Source organism: Xiphophorus hellerii, chromosome 9, assembly GCF_003331165.1.
Source record: "Xiphophorus hellerii strain 12219 chromosome 9, Xiphophorus_hellerii-4.1, whole genome shotgun sequence".
Taxonomy (NCBI): Eukaryota; Metazoa; Chordata; class Actinopteri; order Cyprinodontiformes; family Poeciliidae; genus Xiphophorus; species Xiphophorus hellerii.
Window position 1 is genome coordinate 8,792,479 of NC_045680.1, and position 17,865 is coordinate 8,810,343.

Here is a 17,865-nt window from a genome sequence, read left to right on the forward strand (position 1 = left end):
CAAATGCAACATTTTTGGGTTTTAAAACTCTGTAAGCTCAGATTTTCTTGAAACACTTGTTACTACAATCGCAGTAATGGTCTTTAAAATGCTCCTGGTCATGGGTTGGCTCTTGGTGTTGAACTTCTTCTTTTTTTTTTTGCCTTTTTGAAAAGTTTAATTCTGTTTTTGTTTTTAAATTTGCTGGAACTTTGTGACATATTTTTTGTAATTTAGCTGTCAGCCAATAACTGCATTGAGGAAAACGATAAAAAAGGTTAAATAACCTGGTTGCATAGGTAAGGACACTTTTGTTGAAACTCTTTTAACTTCAAATAAAGCTCAGTTGTCTTTGCAAGTTTTTGACTTCTAGATGCTTTAGGTAAATAACATAGATTTCACAAAGCTTAAACGTATCAGAAATAACCTCACTGTACAAAGGTATCAGAGAAGGTAAAATTTGACTACTTACTTTGGTGATTACCGCAAAAAAGCTAAAGATTTTATTTGGAGTTTTAAAGAAAACACTTTTTGGAATGTAAAGTATATTTTTCTTTTTATTATTTCCTAAAATGAAGACAGATGTCTTGACATTATGGAATTCTAGCACCACACACATTGGGATAAACTGGTTACTTAAAAAAATAAGATTTTTTAAAAATGTGTATTGAATAGAATTGTTCTCTCTATTTACTCCTGGGACTGTATATAGTAATATTAGGAGACAAACCGCTCTAAATCTTGTCACTGTGTTGGCAAATAAAAAAAAAACATATTGTGCTCATCTGTCTAATCTCTGCAAAGTGTAACAACAGCACAAATCTGCATATTTCTTGTACTTCTACTAATAGTGCCAGAACTCATTAGTGACATTTTTTGTGTTTTGTGTGAAACCATAAACATAAGATTTTGAATTATTCATGTCTTTCCCTCCTTCCTCCTCAGGAAAGTCCTCCAGTGCACACACGTCTCCGGCCCTGGCTCGTCATTTAGCCAGGTAACAGTTTATATCCTCTTACTAACCACTTCAGGATCATTTTAATTACTCTTGCAGTGCCAGCTTTGAAACGTTTATCAAAGTTTTAAATGATCTACAGTTAAATATGGGTCATCCTGCTAGCGCTCTTAAAATGACAGCACCTTCATGAAACTAAATCCAGCCAGCATGTTTGCATTTGATCCTCCTCACTCTCTCACAGTATTAAGTGCCTTTCATCGCCATCAGCTCCGGACCATGAGTCCAGAAGTAATCCTTTAAAATTAGTATATGGAGAACACCTTTACCCAGAAACACTCAAATGGTCCAGAGCTGAAACAGAAACTCTGCTGAAAAGTTTCCTGTCTTACCTCAGACCCAATGTTTATTGTGGATTGTCGTGCTTTGTCCATCTCCAGTCGTGCAGTCCAGCGGAGCATTGCCATCATCAGACACGCTCGTCAGAAAAAGCAACAAAAGCAGTACTGCATGTATTACAACCGCTTTGGCAAGTGTAACCGTGGCACAAGCTGTCCCTTCATACATGATCCGGACAAAGTGGCTGTCTGCACAAGGTAACATTCATGTACAAGAACAACTAAACAGACACAAACGAGGGACTCCAATTCCAACTTTACCTTTTAAAACTTGCACTTAAGTCTATTTGTATTATTTTATCAACTGCAAACAAAAAAAATAGGTGACTATCGAGGACAAATAGAAATGGAAGGAAAACTTCCCTGAACAACAAAATACACAACGTAAGGTTTAAATTTTCATAATTGAAGTGAAATTTTCTCAACTGAGTTAAATAATTAAAACATAATTTGCCTTAATTATTTAACTCAATGCACCCAATTAAATATCTAAATGTGAATGTGTTTCATCACATCTGACATTTGAAATGTTAAATCACATGTGAAATCATGAAACACACATATAGCAAATGTTTTGCACATGGGGAATATGTTTGCTACAGTCAGACTTGCTGCTGCCTCATGATTGAGAATTGCTGAATATGCAAATCTAGGAGCTACTTGTGTAGCACATCTAAAACCTTTGGGATAAATTGAAGCCTGTTTAAAACTTTTTCAAAGTTTTACCACGTGTTAAGTGACTATGATATTGTCTAGTAACACATTGCACGTGTAAATTATACTGTACGTAACACAAATGAAACCTTTCACATGTGAAATGTTTTACTGTGTACCTCACATGTATTCATAACACTATGAAGTAATGTGTAATAAATGTGTAGCACAAGTGGAACAAGTTATGTTTTCTCACATGCTTCAGTTCTGAATATAACATGATATATGTTGAAAAGTGTTAAAACTTTTCCACTTTTAACACAAGTGGAAAAGTCTTTAATGCAACTTGTTTTCCTATGTGAAAAATACATTAGCAACTTACTTCTCATGTAGAAATTATATCATGTCTGAAGCATAAACTGGGTTAAAGTTTAGTGGAAGAATAGATGATGTAATTTGTAAATGAATGATGAAACTTAGATGTTTAAACCCAATTTTTAAAATTGGCTTCCTTTATGTTGGTCTAGTTTCTTCCCCATCCTCTGAGGAGTCATTAGCCTGTGTTGAGGTCTAAAGCAGATATTTAAGCTTAGTATGAAATGACCTTTGAGACTATTTCTGATTCAAACTATTACAACTACAGTCTTTTTTCTATACCAAAGACTGACATCGGATTACTGGAGAAAAATAAAGTGTAATAGTTTTTTCATGGTAAAGAAAGTAATGAGTCGTCTTGGCTAAAATATTTTTAAAAACCAGCTCCTTCTGCCTCATCACATCCTAGCTTTTCTTTTTAAAAACTTTTAGTTATTTTTTCCTTACAGATTTCTCAGAGGGACATGCAAGCAGGCAGATGGCACCTGCCCATTCTCCCATAAGGTTGCCAAAGAGAAGGTAATGTATACACCTGCAATACAGCCTACATGTTGGACAACTTAGTGTTTTATAGCTTTTCACGGCAGAGGCCAGACTTTGAAATGATGTGACGGTATAAGATGACAAGCTGCTGGAAAAAGTAGTCGTGGATCGTATTTGTTGTCTTGGCATGGCTCCTGTTCCCATGGATGGAGTGGAGTTAGGAAGACATGACCTAATGGTGGGCTGGAGCTGCATATGTTGGATGAACTGAGAACATCCTTTGTCCGTCTGAGCAACATGTGTTATCAGAACAGGTTTTACTTATAGACATACTTTTATTTTTTTCTTTCATATACTATGTTGTTACACGGTGAACAATCTTTACATCAAAGCTGTGATCACACATTTCACACCTTTAACCAGCAACTGGAGTGCTGAACAAATCATCTGAATATTGGTGTGTGATCAGTTACATCATTTTATGGTCCCGTCAAATGAACCTAATGCCATCAATTAAACTTGATGTAGTTACTAGACATTATACAAGATATTAGTAAATATTAGTAAATATTACACTATTTTATTTCTAACAAATGTTCTCTCCATATAAGTTTATTTGAGGAAAGTTTACACAAAAGATAAAATGGGAAAAAATGTCAAAGGTATTCCACCTCTGCTCATTCAGAATTAAAACGTGATAGTACCTATTCAAATGTACTGAATTAACTGATCGTCACCAATGTTAGTAAAGTCTGATTTTTTCAGACTGCTACTCCAAAGCGATTTGGTGTATGGTAAGATAGAAAGACAACAGCAATGGCCTTAGAGATGCATTTGTTGCTGTCAATTAGTCTGTACAGTATTATCAAGTCGTGTCCAAACAGTAATTTTTCAGTATTTTTCAAAAATAATGAAAAATGAAAAAATAGATAAAATGTGTAAAACATCTAGGCCATCCAACAGTTTTCTCATTAGGATCATATATTTAATCCCATGATCAATAAAAAAAAACAAAGAGTTCAAACTCATACTCCACAAGCCTTAGTTGGCATTTTACAAATTAAACTTCTGATAAACACTGAAAAAGAACGACCTTTTGTAAAGATTGAAAAAGAAAATGACATCATGAATTAGGTTTTTAAAGCTGCATCTCCATGAAACACAAGACTTTTAAAATAATGTTCTTTTAGATAGATGAAACAGGAGTAGACTTGATAAGACAAAATGTTCACCGCCATGTTTAGAGAAACCCTAACAAACCATAAAAGCATAAACACCTTATTTGTTCTGCATAGTGGAGTGTGCTTTACTGTCAACAAACCTGGACACCCTGCAGTCACTGAGTGGATTATGAACTCATTCCTCTGCATACTGATGTGTTCTGAAGTTCTTCACCAGTCTTTGCATGTAACCTCTCTGATTAGGGTTACTTGAGTAGTAGCATTCCAACAGATCCACATTTTTTTCTCTCGCCCATTTCCGTCTTGTTCCAGTAGCCCCAACACCTGACGCAGACCTTGTTTGGCCGGGCGACGTCTGAGCCGGCATGTTATGCATTTTTGTGTCTCTCATGGTATGAGGTAGGCAGTAGCTTGAAGGGTCTTGCCTAAGGACCCAGACTGGATTCGAACCCTGCCCTCTCGGGTGATATACCGATGCCTTATCTATTGAGCTATCCAGCCTGCCATATATATATATGTATATATATATATGTATATATATATACTGTATATATATATACAATAGCCCAACTGAGACTGTATCAGACAACTGAATCTGCTGATTTATAGGAGCATGAGTGTTTTTCAATGTCGTCTTTGTGTTGAAACTCAAAAAGAGTGAAAGCTTTCTTTCTATTGACAAACAAGCCTACAACAGGTGCTCTGTTGCCTCACCCCTCTCACACACAGTCCCACAATGCACCACACCTGTGCTGGTCATCAACCCGCTGTTGGTACATGCTGAGAGCCCAGCTGTCTGTTTGCAATACCCCCTCACCTCCAAAAGCTGGTTCCCTCCCACCAGGGGATACACCCGCTCCTATTTCATGCAGAGCCCCTAAGTTGGACCGAACACGTTTAAATGGGTTGGGGGGGGGCTCTAGGGTGATGCATCCTCTACCTCTCCAAACTTGATCCAGGCACTAGTGTGGATATACAAGTCCGTATCCCGAATCCTACCCACCGCCATTCCAGCTACCACAAATACTTGGAAACCAGAGACACGGCGGCCAACTCCCCTGGCACCCCCATAGCCGGGAACGCCACCCCTGGCCCTGGGTTGCGCTCACATCCAGGGCACATAAACACATCATGAGAGATGGCCGAGCTGCAGCCTGGATAAATATTTCTGTAGCAGTTAATTAGCCAGAAGAGATCCCATCTCAGCGAGGTGGAGCCTCTCTCACACCCATCTCTCTCTCTACTGAACTCTCTCTGTGGTAAATTTAGAGCAGGCTCCCCCCTGCATGTCAAACAGGACATCTCTCTGCACACAGACACACATGCTGTCAAGATGCACATCCACTTTCCCGCTGCTCCTGTCAGCTGCAATTAAGGTCATTTAGCTGCTCAATGTGACAGATCGGCTGGCGCACAGGATTCCTCTGAAGAGAACCGGACAGTGGCGTGGCTTCAGAACAGCATGTATGTTTACAGAGCCATTTAATCTCATCCTCGACGGCTCTGGTTTCTCAGTCTCCATGTCAATGTTCTTCTTCCATCTTCATTAAAATTATTTAGCAAATCACAGCAACCAAGATGACAAACATTTAGATCAAAATGTTTATTTTCCACCAGCCCCTTAGTTAAAAATGTTTTAAATACATTGGCCTGCAAAAAGTGTCCTGGTGTCCTGTAACAACCACAAACCTTTTTGTACTTTACTTAAAATTACTATGAAAGACTATTACAATGTGTTAAATAATATGCATTAAAAATGTTTTCAGTTTTTACACAAAAATATCCGAGCTCTATATTTAACTCTTTTTAATGTGATATCAATAGAGCACTGGTAAGTCTATCATGCAAAAATGGGAAGATTCTAGCACAACTGCAAATATATCAAGACATGAATGTTCACCTAAACTGACAAGGATATCAATAATTAGAGAAACAGCCAGAAGGCCCATGGTATCTTTGGAAGAGCTGCAGAGATACTTAGCTCATTTGGGAGGACATTTAATACCTGTACTCTCTACACAGGGGTAGAGTAACCAGAAGACATTCAGGTAATAATTAACGGGGTTTTTCTTTTTGTTTAGTTTTATTTTGTTTGTTTGTTTTTTTGGTGTTGCATATGTGGAAAGTGTTATTTGTGGATTAAAACTGGTACTGCAAACTACCTTTAAATCAAGGGTGACAGCACCTTGCTTTGCAGACGTTTTTTTTTTCTTAATAAAATGACAGGAAAGTTGAACTGAGTCAATGGGAAAATGGATGGAGCTTAATAAACTAATAATCGTGGAAGAAAACCGATTAGAGGCAGCAAAAAAACTTGAGGCTCATCTTCCAGCTGTACGATGTCTTAAACATACAGCCGGAGCTACAGAGCTGTTCTTGTGTTAGAATTGCCTAGTAAAAGTCCACATCTAAATCCTTTTGAGGACTTAAAAACTGATGTCTTGTCCAGTCTAAATGAGGTGAAACTAGTTTTCAAGAAAAAATAGGCAGCTCCTGTTTTGTAAAGCTAGTAGAGATGCTTTAACATGACAAAATGTTTGAAAATAAAAAGTTGAAGTTGAGGGTATAAATATTTTTGCAAGATAAGAAGAAATCATCTTAAATTTTGTGGTATTTTTCTCACCCTGTCTCGGTTTGAGTTTGCTGACTTCAGATCTCCGATCTCCTCAGATGCCGGTGTGTTCCTACTTTCTGAAGGGCATCTGTAACAACAGCGACTGTCCCTACAGCCACGTTTATGTGTCTCGTAAAGCTGAAGTGTGTGATGACTTTGTCAAAGGCTACTGTCCAGAAGGAGAGAAGGTAAAAAGTGTTTATATTGACAAAAATGTCACAAGTTCTTGATAATGACTATTTTACAAAATTTTGTTGATCTTTTTTGCCCAGATTTATTGATAACCACATGACACAAAGAAGTCCTGGTGTGCCAAATAAGACTGATTATAAAAATATCCATAGCTCATAGTTTTTGTAAAGTTCAGTTTTGGCTATAGATATTCTTGCATACGCATTTTATGCATTTTTATATTTTTGTTAGAATTTTTGTTTTCATCAAGTCATACTGGTGCAAACATTGTTGTAGTTGTTGTTTTTTTCCAACTCATGTTAAATTAAGTGGTGAAGTTTGTTGCATATTCAAATTTTCAGATTTTCTTGACATCCAACATCACTTCAGAGTTCTTCCTTTAAGCTGTGCTCTTCACATGAACATGCAGGTTTATTGTGTAACATGTATAAGGTTCCACTGAAGTTAAACTGAGGCTTAGGTAAACAAGTGGTTTGGTAACCAACACGCTCCCAACACACACACACACGCACACACGCCGGGGTGTACATGCCGACACACTGGCAGCAACAGCTGCAGGGGTGCTGGTCCATAATGGCATGACTGTAGTGTCTGAGTGACATATTGAGGGCCTGATGGGTAACAGAAAGCCACTTACACATAACTCGAGATACTCGCGCCGTTCCTCACACACGCACTCTCACCCACACACACACACAGCATCCCCCCTGTCCTCCTCAAACATCCCCTCTGCTCCTCCCCCTCCTGAGCTTTTACCTCACTTTGTCTCCCTCTTCTGTCTTCCCTCACTGCTCATCTTTGAGTGTGAAACAGATGCTTTTTCACACTGTCAGGCCTCATTTAAATGGTGCGTGGGGAAATGAGGGTATAGAAAACAAAAGGGATATTAATATTTATTCTATTAGCTGAAGTGCTTAGCTCTGTGATTTTCCCCTGTGTGTGTTTGTGCCTGAGTGCTTCTGTGTGTGTGTTTACGGAACGCTTCGCTGTGAGCCACTGGCGGCTGCATGATGGATAGCAGGCAGTAATTATAGATGGGAAAACTGCTGAGGATGGCACTCTGAGCCGGGCAGGCAGACACTGCAGCAGCTCAGGGGTTAAGTCTGCTCTTCGGCTTCATTCCTTCTCCCCCTCCGTCTCTTTCATCCTGCCTCATTCCAGCTTTGTCTCATCCTCTATCGTGACCAGATCTCCCTAAACTCTCTCCTGCAATGATTTTACTTTTACTTTACAGTTTCTGAGTTTTTCTCATGTGGTCCCCTTAATTCAAGTTTTGTTTTGCCAAATTTCTTTCTGTTAAGATGTTTGGAAACAGGAGTTATTGATTACATCAGATCAAATGTCACTCACCACTCTCAGGTTGTTTAATTTATATTTGATTTTAAACCATTGATATAAATCATTTAATAGTCTTTGACAGAGATCTCTGACATGCTTTTTAGGAGTCACCAGAATAATGTTTTTTGCACTTTTCCTCCAAGCAGAGTGAAATTAGTAAAAAAGCTTTGTATTTTTTTTCTAGGTACAGTGCAGCCTGAAAGATTTCAGTGCTTCACTCTTTACAAATTTTGTTTTTTGATTTTGTTTCAGAATAAGTCTAAGCAAAATAGTCTGTGGTGAGAAAGTTAAACAGTGTGTTTGGGCTTTATGTTTTGCTTAAACATTAAAAATAAATAGTTCATAAGTATTTACACCCATTGCTATAACACTAAAATTGAGCACAGCTTGATCTTGTTTTCACTGATCATCATCCAGATGTTTCTGACACTTGGTTGGAGTCCATTTCTGCTAAATGCAGAACTAATTTATCTGTATAAGTTTTCAGAGTCTATATTGGAGTAGAAGTATAACAAGGAAGTCTAAGCAATTATTTGTAGAAATTTGAGACTTGATTGTTTCAAAGCTCAATTACTGTATGCTCTGTGTGCCCATAAATCCCTGTAGTCTCCATTATTTGGAAATGTAAGAAGTTTGGAAATCCTTCCTCGTTCTGGCTTCCCAATTAGGTTGAGTACTCAGGGAAGAAGAGCCTTGGTCAGAGAAATGATCATGAAGCCAAATGTCACTAAGGCAGAGCTTCAAAGTTAAGGAAGTCGGAAACCAGTCCAGAAGGTTGGCCATTTAATGCACTTCATCAATCAGGCCTTTATGATCGAGTGACTACATAAACTGTTTCTGGTAAGCAGCTGACTGCAGGCTTTACCCAAGCAGCAAGTGTGACTAATTAACCAGCTTGTCACATTTGTGTTCCTGTTCGAAGAACAGAATGGCAAGAAGGTGTAATGTTCTGCTCAGTAAGCAATAAAAAGTATTTTTATATTTGTCTGGCTTTTATATTTGTATAAATGTTTTGAAGACACATCTTAAAGGGTAGGTATTATGGAAAATCAACTTTTTTGAGCTTATCATGTTTTAAAGTTATTCCCTCATCAAACACATTCCTGTAATCTTACTTTGATTTTTGAGAAATCCTTGAGTCTCTTGTGACAGCCATTCAGGGGTGCCTTAATGCTTACTCATGCAAATCATTTTCCCTGTTTACCCAAACTCCACCTTGAAGCTGCAGTCTCCACAAGACGCCCCCTCCCCCATGTTCCTCCCACACGGTTCCACCAGACTAGCGGCAGCAGCAATTAACACCTGATGAAACTGTGTCTTTTGAGCTCCTGAGAACGGCTGTAAAGCTCATCAGTGGACAACATACAGAAGCATTGCTGTGGTGACATTCTGAACCCTTCTGTGAAGGGGCACAAGGTTTTTAAAGAGACATAGACCTGTTTAAAGGATACGGCTGTGATGTAAAGTCACATTAATTTTATGTCATGTTTGATATATGCATCATTTTCATAGCAACTGAAGGTAACACAGGTAACTGATTGTGTTATAAAATGGCACTATTTGCCTGTAAAATACCCCCCCCCCTTTAATAACATAAAAGAATATCATATAAAGGTTAATCTGTTTACATAATTTGTTAAAACTAATAATAGTATATAGATTTATTACAATCAATAGGCATATATATTTTAAGTTGAATCCAACATTTGTTTTCCCAGAAAATTAGAATTTTACATGAGCTTAATAAAAAAGAGATTTTTGACACAGAAATGTTTACCTACTAAAAGGTATGTACATGTACTGTACTGAATATGCATTCGGTACTTGGTCAGGGCTTTTTTTTTGCATGATTTACTACATTACTGCAGCACAGCATAGAGGTGATCAGTCAGTTGCTCTGCTGGTATGTGAGGGAAGGCCAGGTTGTTCTGAAAAAGGCTTTCAGCTCGACTGCTATCTGTCTTATTACTCTTGATAATGCTCCATATTCCCCTATTTTCAGAATTCAGATACAGGACAACAATGAATCAACCCTAATATATCATCATGCTCAGAACTGGTGGAAGTTCTAATGAGCTTGTTATTGTAGCAACGTTATTTTTACTGAGTTTATAGGGAGCATTTAGTAATTGACGGCTAAATCCATTAAGAATACTAAATTAAACTGCGTGCTGCCCAGTGTTTGATATCCTTTGAAAGTGCAGTAAAACCGAAGCTGAGTTTCACTTTTGGCAGCAGTACTGCACAACAGTTTTTCTTTCTGTTCTCTGCTCTGACACGTCGACTACATCAAACATGGATTCATTTCAATGAATTTAGACGATGCTAATTTGACTCTGATCACAGCCTGCGGTGCAGTGACACAATGAACCCGCATTTTTCTGTGTTTCACTCTTGTAGATGTGGTAATGTATCAATCTGGGCTCATTTATTGTTCCAGCCACTCTGGGTGAACAACCCTCAATGAGTGTTGGCTAAATGCCTGAGTTGTAAATGCATGTGAGGTCCCTTTTTTATTTTACTGTCTTCGCCATCTCTCAACCTCCCTCCTTCTCGTTTTCTGCCTTGCTTCTTTCACTCCCTCTCTCTTTTCTTTAGCGAATGTGCTGACTCCTCCTGGTTTTGGCCCAGCAGAGAGCCCTCTAATAGGCCCCAGAGACATCCCAGCATTCCTTAAATCAAGTGGAAAATTGTTAACTTGGTGTGGAATAAAGATGTTCTGTTCACTTTAGCTTTTTTCCTCCCATTTCCTCCATCCCTCTTGCTCTGTCTTTTTATGAAAATGAAGATGTATGGAGCTGTGGATAGTGGACTAAGACACTTTCCGTTTGTCATGCTGCTTCAGGTTTAACCCATCACAGTCCCACACACAAAAAGAAATCTTTATTTTTTAGGCATGCGACACCTATTAAAAACCTGGATAATAATTCCACATTTAAAAATACCAGATTACAACAAAAGCAACAGTGCCTCACTTGTTGGCATCCTTCTTATTAAAGCCGCTTCTCCTCTGGAGCAGCCTTGACCAGTTCTGCCCCAGTCAGACTCATCTCCATTAGCAGATCTTTCCATTTTTTGTATTCACTTCAGGCGTAGCGTAGTCGTGCCATTGCACACAGTGGATTTGATTGACAGGAGACTGGATTTGCTGTTTGGTCAGTGATTTACGTGACTGCAAACTTCAGTAACATTTCAACCACCACAGTGGACCGGCAGACATGACGTCTGCTCTCAGAGAACTACACTTGTGGCCGCGCGTAATTGTGAGTTTAATCAGGAGCAGCGTTAAGAACACAAGCGGGAAGACGCGATTTAACAGCTTTGTAAAGATTATGTATCTCTGGAGAACATATGACAGTTTTAGCACTTTCAACTCAACATTGTAAGTAAGACATTGTTCTTAACTTTTTTTTGTTGTTGTTTGGTTTTATTTGCTGGCAATATGAAGGTTTTAGCTAACAAAATAAATATGAAGCCAGGTTCTACTGGAGGCTAATCACAAAGGTGCAGGTTTTTGTTGAAACCTTTTTTTTTTTCTTCCAATAGATTACCGGGAGAACTAATGTGTTTTATGTGTATCTCCTTTCTCCCATCTCAACTCTCAGTCAGTTGAGACTGGTGGCTATTCAGAGGTTGAGATGGCAGGAAAAAGACGCAAATAAAACACAGTAGCTCCCCCAGGAGTCTGTGGGAAGAAAGCAAAAAATGATGTAAAATGGCATTTATTACAACATTGATGACTCCAAAAGAAAAATAAGCTTTCCACAAAAATCTGCACCATCGTGATTGCTGCTAATATTTCATAAGAGCCACACAGTAGATCTGATTACATGTTTGTAATTCAAACTTACATAAAAACATCTAAGGATTTTGAAATGTATTTTATGTTTTAGAGTAAGTGGGTAGAATTGTAAATGTTTTTTTTAGCCTACCAAAAATAAACATGGCTTAGATCCTTGAATCTTCACATAAAAAAACTCTTTGTGGCATGACATATCAGTCCTGCAGCTACAATGTTTTAGCAGCTGATGCTCATTTCAAGATTTGGTTGCACAGATCTGTGATTGGCTGAGAAGTTTGCAACCATATACCTCTTCCATTAGGTCTACTACAATATCACTGGTACGTTTTTAAAATTATTTTTAGAAAAGTCTTTAGCCAAAGCCATAAAATGATTCGCAACATCTGAGCCTTCGGTGGGTTCAGTAGTGACGTCTGAACCAAACAGAGCACGATTATCATCTCTGACACCTGCAGCAGCAATGATTTGTTTAGTGAAATGTTGCGTCAAAACCACAGGCCTATAAGATGATCCGGAGAAACATTTGACAGCGAACTGATCCACGGCCGCCCTGTCTCCCAGAGGGGGGCAGAAACATGGGTGTGAGGGTGGTGAGAGGGGCTCTGATGGCAGTCTGGGGGCCCCCAAACTCTCCAGAGGGAGTGGACCCAGAGTCCACAATGTTCCTGGAAAATCGATCTCTCCCCTACACACATACACACGCCGGCACACACACACACTGTGCAGCCTGCACTCCGAAGTGAATATAATTAGCTTCTCTGACAGGTGGGAGGGATCAGATCTCGTGGAGAATGAAGCTACCAATTTACACCCGTATTACACACTCGGACACACCAAGTTGCAAACATGTGTGTGAACGCTCACACTCCCATGCACAGCCCTTTTCTGAATGGTATTAAAATAAACCATTTTTTTCTACATATGCCTTTTAAAGATAGTGTGACGGTAAACCAGTTAACTACCAATTAAATTGTTTTAGTGTCAATGGATTTGAATATTTGATATCCAAATAATTTTACTAGAAGGACCTGATTAATCTTTGAAGAACACAATCGAAGTGTTGATTAATATGAATTATATTAATATCATATAATTGATTAATATGAAGAAAAAGTAGTTCAGATTTAAACCTAAATTGATTTGAAGCTTTTTTTTTGGTTGGACCCACACTTCACTGCAGACACAATGAACTATTCAAGCCATTGATTCATTTAGTAATTTTTAAATTTGTATCATTTGTCACGTTGTCTTTCTGTCTCATGCCTCTACAGTGTGGCCTTACAACAACAGATCCTACTGAGTCACGAACAAATCTGTGGTTCAGGCCAGGAAGTTTCTCCAAAAACAACAGACAGCCTAAAGGACAAGCAAACTAAGATGCTGTCTAGAGCATCCAAATTATCAAGGGACTCCCTTTACTATTTGCATTTTATCATAGTTACAAAAACAAAAAACATTTTATTTGTTAATTGACGATGATTTTTGAGTTTTTTTGGTTCTAGGATAAATTAATTAAACATTTTTAATTGTTTCAGGATTTAAAGGAATTGGCAGGTTTACATTGTAAAAGTGCAAACATGTTTTTTTTTTTCCACATAGTTACAGTCTGCCGTGAGTTTAATATTTTCTGTGTTTCAGCTTGGTTTGTTCACAAATACATCTCATCAAATACTGACCCATTATCCGTGATTGCTTTTAAGCTCAGCCAATTAAACTTGGCCTCTTCTCCCAGATTCCTCCAGATCTGTATTAAAACGCTGTTAGTGTTGCTAATGTTCTTAACAGGAAGATGCTCCTAAAATCAGATGCTGCTTTAGACCCTATACAACTTTGGGCCAACCCTGCCAAAAACTAAACACTTTTCAATGCTCTGTCTCTTACTAAATTAAGTTTAGTGTTGATGTGAGAAAATGTGTTCATTTCCTTACATTGAACCTGGTCAGTAGGAAGAATGTTTAAAATAAAAATCTGCCAATGCATACTTTTTTTATTCCTGAGGTTCAGATACACTGGTCATGTTTTGCAGCAAAGTCATAAATCGTTTGACATGATGCTAAATAAAAGTGACTGTGCTGGAAGGTGACATGTTGCTGAATTGTGATTGATATTACACCCAAATTATTTTAACCTCATTTTAAATTAGCCAAAATATTTTTTTTAATAAACAACTTGCACAAGAAGCTTACATAGGAAAATAAATTTGATGTTACAAGAGTTTTATCTTTTGCGTTTGCAAACCACGTGTTGTCCAAGGCACTCCCTTTGCAACCACTGGAGAGTTTCATCATAGCTACAGCAATCAATGTAAAAAGAAAGTATTCCTCCTTTACCTTATAAATTTTAACTAGCTTTGCTAAGTTCTGAAAAATAAACAATTGAATGTTTCTGAGAGCAAAAAGAATCCCTAACTTTGAGTGTATCTTTGATCATTAGTGTAAGAAGAAACACACTCTGGTGTGTCCAGACTTCTCCAAGACCGGCTCCTGTCCACGAGGCTCTCGCTGCAAATTGCAGCACCGCCAGCGGGTCAAGCGCAGCTCCAGCAGCACTTCCACCATTCCAGTCAAGAAAACTCGCTCTAAAGAGCCTATGAAGAGGTTAGAAAGGCATCTTATACCTAACCCTTCACAATCATTGTACTCTTTATTGTGGCCTCTGCAAATCTATCTTTCTTTCTTGTAGGCCTCATCTTTCCGTCGTAATGCCGGAGAACACTCAGGCAGCTTCAGGAAGACCTATTGCGGGTCCTCTGGCTCTACCATCCTTCATCTCTCTGTCCAGCTCCCCAGAGGAGGCAGATGCACCGGATTCACCTCAGGCTGACGCAACACAAGTCAAAGGTATTAACCCTCACAACTTCTTAAATGGTGCAGAAAAACAGTCACAGAGAATGGTCATAAAAAACCTTAAATAGCTAAAACAGCTATGGACACCTGGATATTTAATATCCATTTTAAGCTCACTGTCAGAGTTAAGCTGGGTATCAGAGAGTGTTTGAGAAACAACTATGACCGTTTGGGAGAAACATTAAAGCTAAAGCAGAACTGGACACTGCAACATAGCAGTAGTCCAAAGCATTACGCATCTGAAGAAATTTGATGTCCTGTGAGAAACTGAGACTACTTCCACCTTTGTGGAGTGGACAAATTTGGAGGTTTTAAGTCGAAATCTCAACATTCACTCATTTCTGTTAAGTGCTTGCGTACAAGAGTCATCGTCCTCAACAGTTTTATAAGAAATGTCACGTGTATCTACACTGCAGCCAGTGACACTGGAGGAACGCTGCAAATCCAAATCATCCTGTTATTTTATGCGATGGAGGAAGTGGTTATGTGATTGAGCTGCAAACAGATAATGATGATCAGAGTCAGATAACAGAGTGTGATGGAGGTAATAATATTTAGCTTTCGGACTTGACCGAGGCTCGGCTCAGCTCTCTGTTGACAGATTTGACAGATAGAGGATTAGGGTAGAGGCCTCTTCGGCCCAATCACCCCCTTGCCCCCTCTTTCACCATGATCCAACCGTCCACCTGCTGAAGACACACACCCACATGTACACCCCATTTAGTCTGAGAGGAGCTATTACTTTATTACTTTGATTTAATAAACACATGAATGCTTGTAACATGAGAGGAACCCAGAAGAAACCAACACATACATGAAGATAACGTCCAGCTCTGATTGGTCAGCTGTGCCAGCCTGCTCGGACTCTGTCTTTACTTCTCAACTCTACTGATATCTTATTTATTTTAACAAGGTTTTAAATAGAAACAGAGCCAACATTTACCCAGTCAGATCATTTTAAAAACACATGCATGTTGGGGTTATTCTCATGATACGATGTATAGTTTTAATCCCAGTTCAGTCCAGGGTACACGTTACAACAAATGTCACCATACAGAACTTTACAAGAGACAGAGGTCCAATTCATGACCAGCAAAATGGATCCAAAATTCAATTTGATTAAATACATTCCAATGCAAAGCAAAGTTAAAGTCCAATTCAGATCCAAGAAAATGTTCAGTTTAATTCATTATGATACAGCAAAATTAAACTGATTATATCATAAAAGTTGATAAAAATTATACCAGTTGATTGAAAATTGAATAAATAAAAGAGCATGACGCAAATGTGGACAGATGTTTGCATTTAGAAAAAAAAAAATGTATTGCTTTTGCATTTTTTATGCATACATATCTGGGACACAACTTTAAATAAAAGACAATTGTATTCATTTTTTGTTTCATCAAAACTCAAGGAAATGTGTTTAAATGTATTTTAAATAAAGTGCAGCTGGTCTTATTTTCCTCTCTTCTCACCAAAAGCAATTATTAACAAAAAAAATTGATGTGAAAATGTTGATGTTTCAAAAGACTTGTTGGATTTAAAACAATATGTTTGACATGTTTTAGCAGGTACTGTAGTCCAAATCCTTTATGTTTTTTGGCTGCTGCTTGGAACCTCAAAGCTTTTATTCCTGCCACAACTTTTTTTCTGCTGTCCACTCTTCTATCTTCTTTTTAGCCACTACTTTGTTCCCTCCTCTGTATGCTTTGAGCCGCTGTCATTATGAAAAACTCAGATCTTTTCATCCTAATGGTACTGGTGGAGGAAGGCTCTTCTCCAACATTTTTGATGCATATTAGTGTCCATCAACCTCTTAATGTAGTCAAGTTATCTTGTTCATTATCAGAAAAACGCTTGATGCGTTCACCTCTGTGCTTGACTGTGGGTATATTTCTCTTCTTCTAAACATGGTGGGTTGACTTTTTGACAAAGAGCTTGTTTTTGATCTCATCTGACCAAAGTAGGAGTATAGAGCATATACAAACCAAAGCAAACTTATTGATTATAAAAGTTAATTTATCTTCTGATCGATGTAGATCCATCACCTGGGACATGACATCTGTAAGTGCATAAATAGAGGGAAACTGAACTTCTCTCTTTTGCAGACAGAGTAGCAATTTTCCTGCTTGTCCCTCCATTCCTGCAGTCCAGCTACTTTAAGCTCTTAAGTATTACTAATGACTGTGTGCTCCCTGAGTAACACACTGCACCACCCAGAGCCTCATTAAAGGTGGAACTTGGCCAACCAAGCTGCTCTTCACTTTGCATAAACGAGCTCAGGCGTGATGTATCTCTGCACGCTCCTCCGTCCATCGCCGCTATTCCTCTCTCTTCTTCATTTACTCATCAGTTGAGACATCATCACTCAATGTTTCAGCAGGATCTAACGTGAACTAGATTAGAGGTGGTTACACAATACAGCATTTCATTTTTACAAAAGCTCCTTCTCTCATTACTGTTTCCTGTTACTACTTTTCCTCCACAGAGAGAAAGCTGCAGATCAAACCCCGTCTGAAAGACCAGAGAGACTGAAGCTGGAAATATCTGACTGATCTGGGATTTTTTGAGCCCCAGTCCCTTTCACTCAGGGCCCAAAAATGTTATCTTCTGTGGGTGTAAACATATTTTTCATTAATAAATGTTTGTAGTCAAAGTTTTTTGCCCCTCTGTGTATGTTTTAAATAAAGGGAAATAAAACATTGAACTTCAGCCTCATGCTCCTTCCTAGATGTTTCTGTGGTAGTGTTAATGGTTGGTGCTCTGTGGGTTTCTGCTGCGAGCGTCACATGATCCGAGCGTGTTTGTGAAAACTTTCATCGGCGAGGTGGTGACAGAAGCAGCCGGCACAGAGGAGACACATGAGCGCAGAGTGACTTCACCCTCGGCTGGCTGCAGATGGTACTCGCTGCAGACTGGAATCTGTCTCTCTTCTGCCTCATGTGTTAAAATTACAGTTATATTCCAGACATACACAGCAGTCGCACATTTCCATCAACGCTGAAGCCCCATTCAGCCTGGATTAACATATCACACTCTACACAGCAT

At 38.6% G+C, this 17,865-nt stretch overlaps 1 protein-coding gene across 1 annotated transcript in view; it reads left to right on the forward strand.

The window, feature by feature from the left end:
• The window catches only part of zc3h3 (zinc finger CCCH-type containing 3), an 84,307-nt gene extending 66,783 nt beyond the window's left edge, over positions 1 to 17,524 (forward strand). The window contains exons 6-12 of the mRNA XM_032572860.1: positions 925 to 976; positions 1,375 to 1,530; positions 2,811 to 2,880; positions 6,696 to 6,827; positions 14,405 to 14,568; positions 14,654 to 14,811; positions 17,306 to 17,524. Coding sequence (XP_032428751.1) covers positions 925 to 976; positions 1,375 to 1,530; positions 2,811 to 2,880; positions 6,696 to 6,827; positions 14,405 to 14,568; positions 14,654 to 14,811; positions 17,306 to 17,352 — 779 coding nt within the window. The 3' untranslated portion in view covers positions 17,353 to 17,524. The remainder of the gene's footprint in view (positions 1 to 924; positions 977 to 1,374; positions 1,531 to 2,810; positions 2,881 to 6,695; positions 6,828 to 14,404; positions 14,569 to 14,653; positions 14,812 to 17,305) is intronic.
• Positions 17,525 to 17,865: the final 341 nt, after the last annotated feature.